Source organism: Monodelphis domestica, chromosome 1, assembly GCF_027887165.1.
Source record: "Monodelphis domestica isolate mMonDom1 chromosome 1, mMonDom1.pri, whole genome shotgun sequence".
Taxonomy (NCBI): Eukaryota; Metazoa; Chordata; class Mammalia; order Didelphimorphia; family Didelphidae; genus Monodelphis; species Monodelphis domestica.
Genome location: NC_077227.1, coordinates 146,294,080 through 146,307,239, shown reverse-complemented (window position 1 = coordinate 146,307,239; position 13,160 = coordinate 146,294,080). Strand labels below are relative to the sequence as shown.

General features: G+C 34.7%; 1 protein-coding gene across 3 annotated transcripts in view; it reads right to left on the bottom strand.

Moving 5' to 3' along the window:
- Positions 1-13,160, bottom strand: part of ENTREP2 (endosomal transmembrane epsin interactor 2) — a 616,510-nt gene that overhangs the window by 14,570 nt on the left and 588,780 nt on the right. For all 3 annotated transcript variants that reach the window (XM_007479489.3, XM_007479487.3, XM_007479488.3), the window contains exon 8: positions 11,977-12,052. In XM_007479489.3, the coding sequence (XP_007479551.1) occupies positions 11,977-12,052 (76 nt within the window). The remainder of the gene's footprint in view (positions 1-11,976; positions 12,053-13,160) is intronic.

Genomic DNA, 13,160 nt, shown 5'->3' with positions numbered 1-13,160 from the left:
AATTAGAAGTCAATAATCTTGCAAAACAGCAAGAATTAATAAAGCAAAATCAAAAGATTGACAAAAATAGAAGGAAACATGAAATATCTCACTGAGAAGACAACTGACCAAGAAAACAGGTCTAGAAGAGACAATTTGAGAATCACTGGTCTACCTGAAAACCCAGAAATAAACAGAAACCTTGACATCATACTATAAGAAATTATCCAAGAAAATGGCTCTGATGTTCTTGAACAAGATGGCAAAATAGACATTGAAAGGTTCATAGAACACCCTCTACACTAACTCCTTAAAAGATAACCACAAGGAATGTAATTGCCAAATTTAAGAGCTTCCAAGCTAAGGGAAATTTTTTTACAAGAAGTCAAAAAGAGACAATTTGGATATCAAGGAGCACCAATCAGGATCACTCAAGATCTGTCTGCTTCTGTGAATTTCAAAACTACTCAAACCTGTTCAAACCATTCTTTAGAGGATGGGATTTGGCTATTTCCTGATCAATAACAATAGAGATACTTGGAATGACAGAATCAGGTCTTGGAAACTATAATCTCCACCCTACTCAGGGTAACAGGATTTAGGAAGGGCTGCAGCAAAGCTCAAGATTTAATTATTTGAGAATATGGCCTTCAACAGACATGTGCAAAGGGGACAGCTCTCTGGGCGGTCCTGGGTGAAGCTAGAGCCACCATTGGCACAGGGGAGACACAGGAAGTGAGGTAGAGGAGAGCTCAGGAGTGCTGGGACTTCCTGTGTGGAAGGTGGTGGTGGTTGGAGCCTGGAGCTTGGAGTGGAGGGGCCCTCAGACTGTTCTCCATTTTGGTCATGTGAGTGATAGGGACTGATCTCTTTTCTTTGCCTTGGCTATCCAGGGCCTTGGGCCTTTGGCTCAGCTTAAGCAGAGTGAGTATTTAAGATCTATTTCCTTCTCTCCCTTCTCTTTCTCTCTCTCTCTCTCTCTCTCTCTCTCTCTCTCTCTCTCTCTCTCTCTCTCTCTCTCTCATACTTTTCTTCCTCCTGTTTGTAATTAAAACACCATAAAAAGGTTGACAGCTGACTTTAGTTTTCATTTAGGAATTACATAGCTGAATTCCTTGGCGACCTTAAATTAATATATATCAGTCCTTTAAAGTGATTTCCATATCACACTTCCACACTAAAAGACTGCAAGGCTTTGAATATGATATTCAGAAAGGCCAGAGAATTGGGTCTTCAACCAAGGATCACCTACCCATCAAAACTGACTATATACTTCCATGAGAAAGTATGGGCATTCAACAAAATGGAAGATTTCTAATATTTGTAAAGAAAAGACCAGAACTAAGTGGAAAGGTTGATATCCAAACACAAAGATCAAGAGAAACACGAAAAGGGAAATAAGAAAGAGAAAGGAAAGGGGGAATTTTTTTTATTTCAATCTTCTTCTTCAAGAGCTTTAATAAGATCAAATTGTTTATATTAATATATGGAAAATATTATTTGTAACTCTAAAATATTATTTTCATCATCATAGTAATTAGAAAAATCATTCATAGGTAGAGATTGGGGTAATAAGTGGTCTAAGATGATATGCAAAAAAAGAAAAAGGGAGGGGGAATAGAAGATGGCATCAAGAGAAACTTGAAGGTATAAGATGAATAGGATAATCAATATCACACAAAGAGGCACATGGGAAGGGGAGGGGAAGATTACTATTATAAGAAGGAGAGGAAGAGAGTGCTAATAGGAAATACTTAAACCTTACTCTCATTGAAATCAATTCTGAGAAGGAAGAGCATCTAGATCCATTGGGGTATAGAATTCCATCTTACCTGACATGGAAAGAGAGAAGGGAAAAACTAAGGAGGGGGGAGGGGGGCAGGGAGAACAAAAAAGGAGAGAAAGTGGGGGAGAGGGAACTTAATAGACACTAAAAAATAAGAAGGGAACAAAAAGGGAGAGGGTGGAAAGGGAAGAGTAATAAGGGTTGGTATTAGGAGGACTGATTAAAAGCAAACCACTGATTTAAAAAGAAATAGCAAAAGAATCAAAAACAGAACTAGGAGAGGATATCAAAATGTTGGGGAATACAGAGGTGGTTATCATAATGCTGAATGTGAATGGAATGAACTCATCCACAAAACAAAAGCAAATAGCAGAGTGGATTAGAAACCAAAATCCTACCATATGTTGTCTACAAGAAACACACATGAGGCAGGGAGACACAGAATAAGCATCAAAGGCTGGAGCAAAATCTATTGGGTCTCAACTAAGAAAAAGAAGGCAAGAGTTGTAATCATGATATCTGACAAAGCCAAAGTTAAAATAGATCTGATTAAAAGAGATAGGGAAGGTAATTACATTCTGATAAAAGGTATTATAGACAATGAGGAAATATCAGTGCTCAACATGTATGCACCAAATGGCATAGGATCCAAATTTCCAAATGCCAAACTAGTGGAGTTAAAGGAGGAAATAGATAGTAAAACTATACTAGTGGGCTGAACCCACCTCTATCAGATCTAGATAAATCAAATGAAAAAATAAATAAGAAAGACATTAGAGTTAATTTAGAGAATAGAGAATAGAGAAAAATTAGAGTTAATAGACATGTGGAGAAATATAAATAGGGACAAAAAGGAATACACCTTCTTTGCAGCAGCACATGGTACATTCACAAAGACTGACCATGGACTAGGGCAGAAAAACATGGCAAACAAGGGCAAAAAAGAGGAAATAATAAATGCAAATTTTTTAGATCATAATACAATAAAATTATAATTAATAAGAGTACATGGAGAGCCAAATCAAAAATTAATTGGAAATTTAATAATATGATTCTTCAAAACCAGTTAGTTAAAGAACAAATCATAGAAACAATTAAAAATTTCATTGAAGAAAATGACAAAATTTCAAAATCTATGAGATGTAGCCAAAGCAGTACTCAGAGGGAAATTTATATCCTTGAGTTCATATATTAACAAATTAGGGAGGGCAAAGGTCAAAGAATTGGGCATGCAAATCAAAAAACTTGAAAGGGAACAAATTAAAAATACCCAGATGAAAACAAAATTAAAGATCCTAAAAATTAAAGGAGAAATTAATAAAATCAAAAGTGAAAGAACTATTGAATTAATAAATAAGACCAGAAGCTGATATTTTTAAAAAACAAATAAAATAGACAAAGTACTGGTCAATTTAATAAAAAAAGGAAAGAAGAAAATCAAATTAACAGTATCAAAGATGAAAAGGGAGACCTTAGCTCTAATGAAGAGGAAATTAAGGCAATCATTTAAAATTATTATGCCCAATTATATGGCAATAAATATGGCAATCTAGGTGATATGAATGAATATTTACAAAAATATAAATTGCCTAGGTTAACAGAAGAAGAAATTTAATACTTAAATAATCCCATATCAGAAAAAGAAATTGAAGAAACCATAAAAGAACTCCTAAGAAAAAATCCCCAGGCCCTGATGGATTCACAAGTGAATTTTATAAAACATTCAAAGAACAACTAATCCCAATATTATATAAACTATTTGACATTATTTTCAAAGAAGGAGTTCTACCAAATTCCTTTTATGACACAAACATGGTACTGATTCTAAAGCCAGGCAGGTCAAAAACAGAGAAATAAAACTATAGACCAATCTCTTTAATGAACATAGATGCAAAAATTTTAAATAGAATACTAGCAAAAAGACTCCAGCAAGTGATCAAAAGAGTCATTCATTAAGATCAGTGGGATTTATACCAGGAATGCAAGGATGGTTTAATATTAGGAAAACTGTCCACATAATTGACCACATCAACAAACAAACCAACAAAAAAAATCACATAATTATCTCAATAGATGCAGAAAAAGCCTTTAACAAAATACAGCACTCATTCCTATTGAAAACATTGGAAAGCATAGGAATAGAAGGGCCTTTCCTAAGAATAATATATATATATATATATGTATATATATATATATATATGTATAAAACCATCAGCAAGTATCATCTACAATGGGGATAAACTAGAAGCATTCCCCATAAGGTCAGGAGTGAAACAAGGATGCCCATTATCACCTCTATTATTTAACATTGTACTAGAAACATTTGCAGTAGCAATTAGAGAAGAAAAAGAAATTTAAGGTATGAAAATAAGCAATGAGGAGAGCAAGCTATCAATCTTTGGAGATGATATGATAGTCTACTTAAAGAATCCTATAGAATCAAACAAAAAGCTAGTGGAAATGATTAACAACTTTAGCAAAGTTCCAGGTTACAAAATAAACCCAAACAAATCATCAGCATTTCTATATATTTCCAACACATTTCAGCAGCAAGAATTAGAAAGAGAAATTCCATTTAAAATCACCCTAGACAATATAAAATACTTAGGAATCTATCTGGCAAGACAAACACAGGAACTATTTGAACACAACTACAAAACACTATCTACACCGTTAAAACTAGATCTAAATATTTGGAAAAACATTAATTGCTCATGTGTAGGATGAGCTAACATAATAAAAATGACAATCCTATCCAAACTAATTTACTTATTTTGGGCCATACCCATTAATCTACCAAGAAACTTTTTTACTGAATTAGAAAAATACTATAATAAAGTTCATTTGGAAGAATAAAAAATCAAGAACATCAAGGAAAATATTGAAAAAAATGTTAAGGAAGGTGGCCTAGCAGTACCAGATCTCAAATGATACTATAAAGCAGTGATCATCAAAACAATATGGTACTGGCTAAGAGACAGAAGGGAGGATGTGGAATAGACTTGGGGTAAGTAGCCTCAGCAAGACAGTCTAGGATAAACCCAAAGATCCCAGCTTTGGGGACAAAAATCCACTATTTGACAAAAACTGCTGAGAAAATTGGAAAACGGTAGTGGAGAGATTAGGTTTAGATCAACACCTCACACCCCCTACTCCAAGATAAACTCAGAATGGGTGAATGACTTGAACATAATGAAAGAAACTATAAGTAAATTAGGTGAACACAGAATAGTATACTAGTCAGATCTTTGGGAAAGGAAAGATTTTAAGACCAAGCAAGAGTTAGAAAAAATTACAAAATGTAAAATAAATAATTTTGATTACATTAAATTTAAAAGGTTTTGTATAAACAAAACCAATTCAACTAAAATAAGAAAGGGAAGCAACAAATTGGGAAACAATTTTGATAACAAAAACTCTGACAAAGGTCTAATTACTCAAGTTTATAAAGCCCTAAATCAATTGTACAAAAAATCAAGCTATTCCCCAATTGATAAATGGGCAAGGGACACGAAGAGGCAATTTTCAGATAAAGAAATCAAAACTATCAATAAACAGATGAAAAAATGTTCTAAATCTCTTATAATCAAAGAAATGCAAATCAAAACAACTCTGAGGTACCACGTCACACCTAACAGATTGGCTAACATGAGAGCAAAGGAAAGTAATGAATGTTGGAGGGGATGTGGCAAAATTGAGACATTAATGCATTGCTTGTGGAGTTGTGAATTGATCCAAGCATTCTTGAAGGCAATTTGGAACTATACCCAAAGGGCACTAAAAGACAGCCTACCCTTTGATCCAGCCATAGCACTGCTGGGTTTGTACCCCAAGGAGATAATAAGGAGAAAGACTCGTACAAGAATATTCATAGCCGTACTCTTTGTGGTGGCAAAAAATTGGAAAATGGGAGGATGCCCTTTGATTGGGGAATGGCTGAACAAATTGTGGTATATGTTGGTGATGGAATCTTATTGTGCTTAAAGGAATAATGAGTGGAGGAATGCCATGTGAACTGGAATGATCTCCAGGAATTGATGCAGAGTGAAAGGAGAAGAACCAGGAGAACATTGTACACTGAGGTACAATAGAATGTAATGGACTTCTCTATGAGTAGCAATGCAATGATCCAGGACAATTCTGAAGGACTTATAAGAACATATCCACCATTCAGAGAAGATCTGTGGGAGTAGAAACATAGAAGAAAAACAACTGCTTGATCACATGGGTAAATGGGAATATGATTGTGGTTCTAGACCCTAAATGATCACCGTAGTGTAAATATCAATAATATGGAAATGGGTCTTGACCAATGACACATGTAAAACCTAGTGGAACTGTGTTTCAGCTATGGGATGGGGTTGGGGGAGAGGAGGGAAAGAACATGATTTTTGTAATTCTGGAAAAATAATCTAAATTAATCAATTAAATAAAATAAAAAAATAAAATATAGATGCTGATCTCATGTACATATGAGGAACATTAACTTGAAGCTAAGCATTTAAACTCTTTTTAGTACTGCATATTCTGTGAGTCAGTGAAATACCTTCTTCCTCTCTTAGGATGACTTCAACTCCTACTTTCTTATAGGCATGTCAAAGCCATCAGAACTGGAAAGAATTATATCTACAAGAGTAAAATGGAGTCAGATGGAGGTTGAACTCCTTTAACTCAAATCCTTATCCTTTTCTTCCCCACCCCCTCCACACCATCTCTGACTTAAATTTTCTCTGACTTTGACTATACTCCCCTTTTCTCTTTTTTAATCTGGTGAAGAGTGGATCTTTCTGTGCTCTACTTATGAACTCAACTTTCCCCTTAAACTCCCTCTAGAAACTTTCTTGAATATTCAGTTGAAATCAGTTATGTTCTTTTCTTCTATATTTTTAATTTCTTTCTTTCTATTGATTCAGTCATCTTTGGCTATTCCAAAACAAACCAAAAAACCTCTCATGCATACTGCCTGCTCCCATCCAGCTACCATGTTCTACTTATTGAGACTATAAGATGTCTCAAAGGAAATATCTTCATTCCCTGACTCTGTTTCCTTTTTTTTCAAAACCCTTAACTTCTATCTTGGAATCAGTACTATGTATTGGTTCCAAGGCAGGAGAGTTGTAAGGGCTAGGCAATGGGGGTCAAGTGACTTGCCCAGGGTCTCAGAGCTGAGGCCAGATTTGAACCTAGGACCTCTCGTCTCTAGGTCTGGCTCTCAATCCACTGAGCTACTCAGCTGCCCCCCTCTGTTTCCCTTAACAAATCCAATCCAACAAATGTGTTGAATGCCTACCAAGTAAAAAGTTTTGTGTTATGTGATGAGCACCCAAAACCAAGATTGAAAAATAGTCTTTGCCTTTCAAGGGCCCTATGCTCCATAAGGGATATGATACTTAAGTAGATAATTAAATACATGATAAATTTAGAAAATTTGAATTAATTAATTAATTATATTAATTATTATATTTATAAATATAATTAAATAATAACAATTAATAAATAATTAATCAAAGAAAGCTTGTCAGCAAGATATGGAATCTGAATTAATCCTTGAAAGAAGGATTTTAACAGGTGGAGGTGAAGAGGAAGTGCACTCCTGGCAAAGCATAATTCATGAAAAGATATGGTAGTAGGAGATGGGATTCTGAGTTTAGAGAATAGCAACTAGTATGTTTTGCTTGAAAGGTAAAGTAAAAAAAGTGGGGTGTTATGAATTACACATGTGAAGGTAGCCTGAAGCCAGATTATGAAAGACTTTAAATACAAACTGACAAGTCTACATTTCATCCTAGCATAGTCATAATAATAGTGCTTCAAGGTCTGCAATGCACTTTACATATGTTATCTAATTTGAGCTTCGACAACCCTGGGAGATAGATATTATTTCCATTTTAAAGATGAGAAAATTGAGTAGAGGTTGAGTGACTTGTCCAGCCAGTGAATTTCTGAGGGTAGATTAGGTCTTCCTGACTTCAACTACAACTCTCTGATCACTGGGTCACCTAGTTGCCTAGAAATAACAGGGAGCCACTGGAATTTTTCAGCAAGAAAATAAAGCCATCTACTCTGTGCTTTAGGAAGATTATTCTGGGAGATGTGCAGAAAATATTTATTGGAGAAAAGAGAGACCAGAAGTAGGGATGGGACCATTATAATAGTTAAGATGACAAGTGATAAACATCTTAACTCTAGTGGTGGATTATAAATGAAGAGAAGGGGATGCATGTGAAGGATATTATATATAAGCAGAATTGATAAGACTTAGTAAGTGACTGGATCTAGGGGAGGCAAGGAAGAGAGAAGAATCAAGGATGACTTCAAGGTGGTGAAGCTGGGACTATTGAAAGGATAAAAGAACCTACTTTAGAAATGGTAAGTGTTTAATCAATATTTGTCACCATATGAAAATAAAATGAAATTGGGAAGTTACAGGAAGGAATGGCTTGGGGAGAAAGTAATGAGTTCAATTTTTGACATGTTGAATTTTGATTAAATTATGGATCTATTCCATACTGTGGAATGTGTGGAAATGATGTAGCATGGTTTGTCAGGAGAGGGATTAGAGCTAACCATATAGTTTGGGAGTCATATTAAGAAAAAAAGTAAAGGGACTAAAAAGCAATGAATTCTAGTTCTTATGTCTGATGATCCATCATTAAAAAGCAATTTGTGGATGGGGAAGAAATACTCATGAACCTTCACTTCCTCAAAGCTCACTGGCATGCTGGCATTCCTATTGTTCCTATTTCTTCAAATCCATTTGAATCTGGCTGTGGCTTCCAATCCCTCCACTGAACCTTCTCTCTCAAAGCACTTTATTCATTTATTTATTTTTAAAAACCCTTACCTTCCATCTTGGAGTCAATACTGTGTATTGGCTCCAAGGCAGAAGAGTGGTAAGGGCTAGGCAATGGGGGTCAAGTGACTTGCCCAGGGTCACACAGCTGGGAAGTGTCTGAGGCCAGATTTGAACCTAGGACCTCCCATCTCTAGGCCTGGCTCTCAATCCACTGAGCTACCCAGGTGCCCCCCTCAAAGCACTTTAATAATCTCCAAACTGTTAAATACAAAGGTGCTTTCTCAATCTGCATCCTCATTGATATTTTTTTCCTGCTTATTATATAGCTGACAGTACAATTCTACCTTCCTTGATTTCCATAAAGTTGTATGAAGTTGGTTTACTTGTTAGTTTTCTAGTCATTCGTTTGGCTCCTCTTCTTCCTTCTGTCCTGTAAATATAAGAGTTTTCTAGGGTTCTCAAGATATCCTGCCCAGCTTATAGACTACTTTCTCCATGAAATCTTTCCTGATTCCCCAATCTAGAATATGGGACTAATACAACTTTTTTTGTACCTCTTTTGGTACCTATTGCATTTTTGCATTCTGCTTTCTGTTACAGGCTTTTGAGAATGTCCCTATTGCATGGATCATAACCCTCTGCTTCATGTGACACTACTGATCAGCATCTCCTTCTACATTCTTTTATCTTTCTGAGTTTTCAACATTCTTCTTTCTTCTAATCCTACTCCCACCTATCTAATCATTCCTCAGTTTTTTTAGTTGTACTAACATCTGTCCAGACATCACATTTTCAAACCATTCTCAACCCACATACCCATTCAGTTGATAAATATTTCCATTTCTACCTTCCCATCTCTTACTTCTAGCCTGTTATTTCTTCTTATTCAGTCACTCCCTTAATTCAGATCTTCACTTCTCACATGGACTATTGAAATGTTTTCCTATTTGACCTGCTTTCCTCAGGTCACTCTCCACTACAATCAACCTGATACCAAAGTGATTTTCTTTATGTAGACCTGACCAGATAATTCCCTTGTTCAATAAATTCCAAAGAATACCTATTGTTTTTAGGGAAAAAACTCCATTTTGCTCCATTTTGTTTTTAAAACCCTTTACAACTTGGCCCCAATATTTCTTCCCAGACTCATTATACACTATAGTCCTTCTATAATCCAAGCCAAAGTAGTCTTTTCTGTTTCTCAAACAAAATGCAATACAAAGCTTCTTCTGATTCCTGTCTTACAATGGCTTCTCTCTTAACAACTTTGCACTTATTTTGAACTTCTCTGAATATTTATTCTGTATCTACTTATATATGTACATGTTATCTACTCCAATAGAAGGTCACAGCTTTTGGAGAAGGAATTATTTCCTTGTTTTGGTCTTTGTAACTCCAGTACTTGGCATAAGGCTTGGCACAAAGGAGGCTCTCAATACACAATTATTTGTCATTTGTTTTGTTTATATATATATATATATATGTTTACATACATGTGTATGTATAATCTTATGCCCATCAAATAAATTATAAATGATCACAGTTTTGAGATGAGAGGGACAATAAAAGTCATATAATCCAATCTGACCATTTTACCAATGAAAAAAACTGGTCCTCAGACAGGAAGAGTGACTTGTCCAAGACCACAAAGTAATTAAACAGTAAAATTGTTCCAAAGTAAGCATGGGTGTAACATTACCAGTCCTGACAAGGTTATCAAGCAAAGATTTCTCTTTCATCTGAAATTTCTTCATACTTTTCTTGTGATCCCATTCTTCCTTGGTTGTACTTATTTTGTATTTTGTTTCTTCTAAGAGTGAGCAAGGAATATATCATATTGAACTCTGTATTCCCACATGCTAGCTAGCACATAACATAATTATATTAACAGATAAAACTACTTCCTGAATGTATAAATGGATGAAATTGAATCAATGAGAACCCTTGAAAGCATTCTTCTCTTTCTGAAACTATATAGTTTTCTTTTTTAACTATAGACATTGCCATTTGAAGGTTGCAAAAAAGGGAAATTTATTTGTTCTTTTTCATTTTTGTTTTTCAGGCTTCCCATTTCTTGAGGGTAAGGGATAATAGTAATAAGCACAACAAAATATTGACATCATGCAGGATTTCACACATAAGAAAAACAGATTTATCATATTGTCTCAGAAAAGAATATAAGCCATACCATCTTGAAAGGTAATTTGAAAAAGAAGGTCAAAAGTATTCCATCTAAGAGGTACTTTTAATAATCACCTGAGAAAAGGAAACCCCTCCTCTACTTTCTCAAGTAAAAGTACTTCATGGGAAATGAAGAACTGAGTTCGGTAAATTTCTCATTACAAAAAAATACATGTAAAGATAGTTTCAGTTTCATTTTGGTGTTACTAAAATTATTTCTCTGGCTATTGTTTGGGGAAAACATATATTTTTAGGAATTATAGTTATGTATTATGTTAATAGAAAACCTCCAAATACCCAAACCACAAAAACGTTTTTTGAAAACTGAATTATTCAAACCTCTAGTATGTCTTTGTGATGATATATTTTTAGGATGAGCACATAGCTAATAATTTAGTTCCTTTGAGAAGTGGAATTATAGGGAACTATATCATCCTTTATTATATAATCTGTTTACTGATTGTGACTTGGCTCAAGAGACCTGTTTTAATTCAATTCAGCAGTTCCTTTTCCATTAGCAAAATATAAGCTAAATCCATTTGCCAATCTGCATGTGTAATTTCAAATCAATAAGCATTTTGGGAAGCACAAAATTGTGAATACTCATAATATTTTAAATATTTTCCAATTTTTGAAAACATTTTTATAAAATGTTTGTTTCTAAAGGGATTTTTACTTTTGCATTTTTATCCTCAGTGCCTAGTGCAGTAGATGCCACATAATTAGTGCCTTATACATGTTTGTTGGCTGATGCATTGAATGAGAAGCATCAAATATGCTTTGTCCACTTTTGTAACTCTGTCACCGATATTCCTTTGACTCTCTCAATGATGAAGACTTCACCATAAGGATCACTATGGTGCTAAATGCAAAGAAAGAGCCAGGATCCTCAAGTCCTATCACAGGGTGAGGTTGGATATAGGTTCTTTTTTGGAACCAGGAACTAAACTAGAAGGCCACATTTCATGTACTACATACAAAAGGACAGAAGCAGAAGAGCATTTATTATATCAGATATCCTAAAGGGATGTTTCTAGATATACCAATTGTTTAATTTTTCTCTTACCAATTCTGGGCAAAAGTAAGGAGGAGTCAAGCATGAAAGCAACATTTATGAAGGAATAGTTGCTAATTCAGTCTCCATAAAGTGAAGAAAAAGTGGGAGAATAAAATACTTTTCTTCTGAAAACTCTATAAACTATGATTGCTTCAATAAGGAGATCTATAAGCTTACCTTGCGTGCTTAAACCAGCAGTTGTATTTTGATCCCCCAAGCTTGATTCCATTACTTGCTGGTCTAGGCTGGTAACCTACAGCAAGAAAACAAAAGTGGCATGTGTTTGACTTCGATGAGACTCAAATTTATTAATAATCAGAACTAAAACAAATTATCTAAATGGCATATTGCCATCCAGGGATAGCGGGTCACTTGAAAGCTCTCATTCAATTTCTGATATTGACATATGTATGTTTGTTTGTTTTTCACTCTGGGGGAATTTAGGAGTGTGAAGATACCTTAGTCCAAGATCATTCCTGACTTTCCTGATATACTAGGATGTTGAAATCAACAGAGAGAAGGGTCACCATTATACTTATAAGATAACTCTGCATGATTCCTGATTCTTTAGGAAATTATAACCATATAGAGAAAATACAACAATCATTGGATAATAATGATGATTCTTATAACACCAGACAGATGCCCTTTTATGAAAGGCCTTGTATTAATTCCCCGCATCCTTTCTTTGTTCTACATCCTCTACTCCACCTAATTCTTCTCCTCAAAGAGTTAAAGAATGAGCAACCTCTGGGGTAAAGGGGAATGATTCATTGGCTTCTTTTCCCCAGTTTTTAATATTCTCATAGCACTTATTCCTAATTTTACATTATCTTTTTTCGAAGGGAAATATTTCCACTTCTAAAAACTAGTTTGGTAACTTGGCTGGTATACAGAACCTCTGATAAAGGACCCTTCTTTCACTAATGTAAACTGACACTTATTTTGTAATCGATAGCTTTACGAATTGCCTGGGTCACTTTGAGATAAAATGGCATTTCTATGGTCACACAGTCAGTATATAACTGAAGACTTGAATCTTGCTGACTCCAAGGCCAACTCTATTAAACCACACTGCTTCTATGGGAAAATAAAGGCAGTGATTCCCAATTTTTGCATGGAGGATTCTTTCTTTTTCTTCTTCCTTTTTATACACACACATATATACATAAACAGCATATATATATATATATACATGTATATGTATAATTGTTTAAAGAAAGTTACAGATTTCTCTTAAGAATACATATACACATATCCAGAATTCTTCGTGGTTATATTTGCTTCTAGGAAGATCCATATATATATATTTGCATAGCAGCATCTTAGAATATGTACTAGAATATGAACAAACATACAAT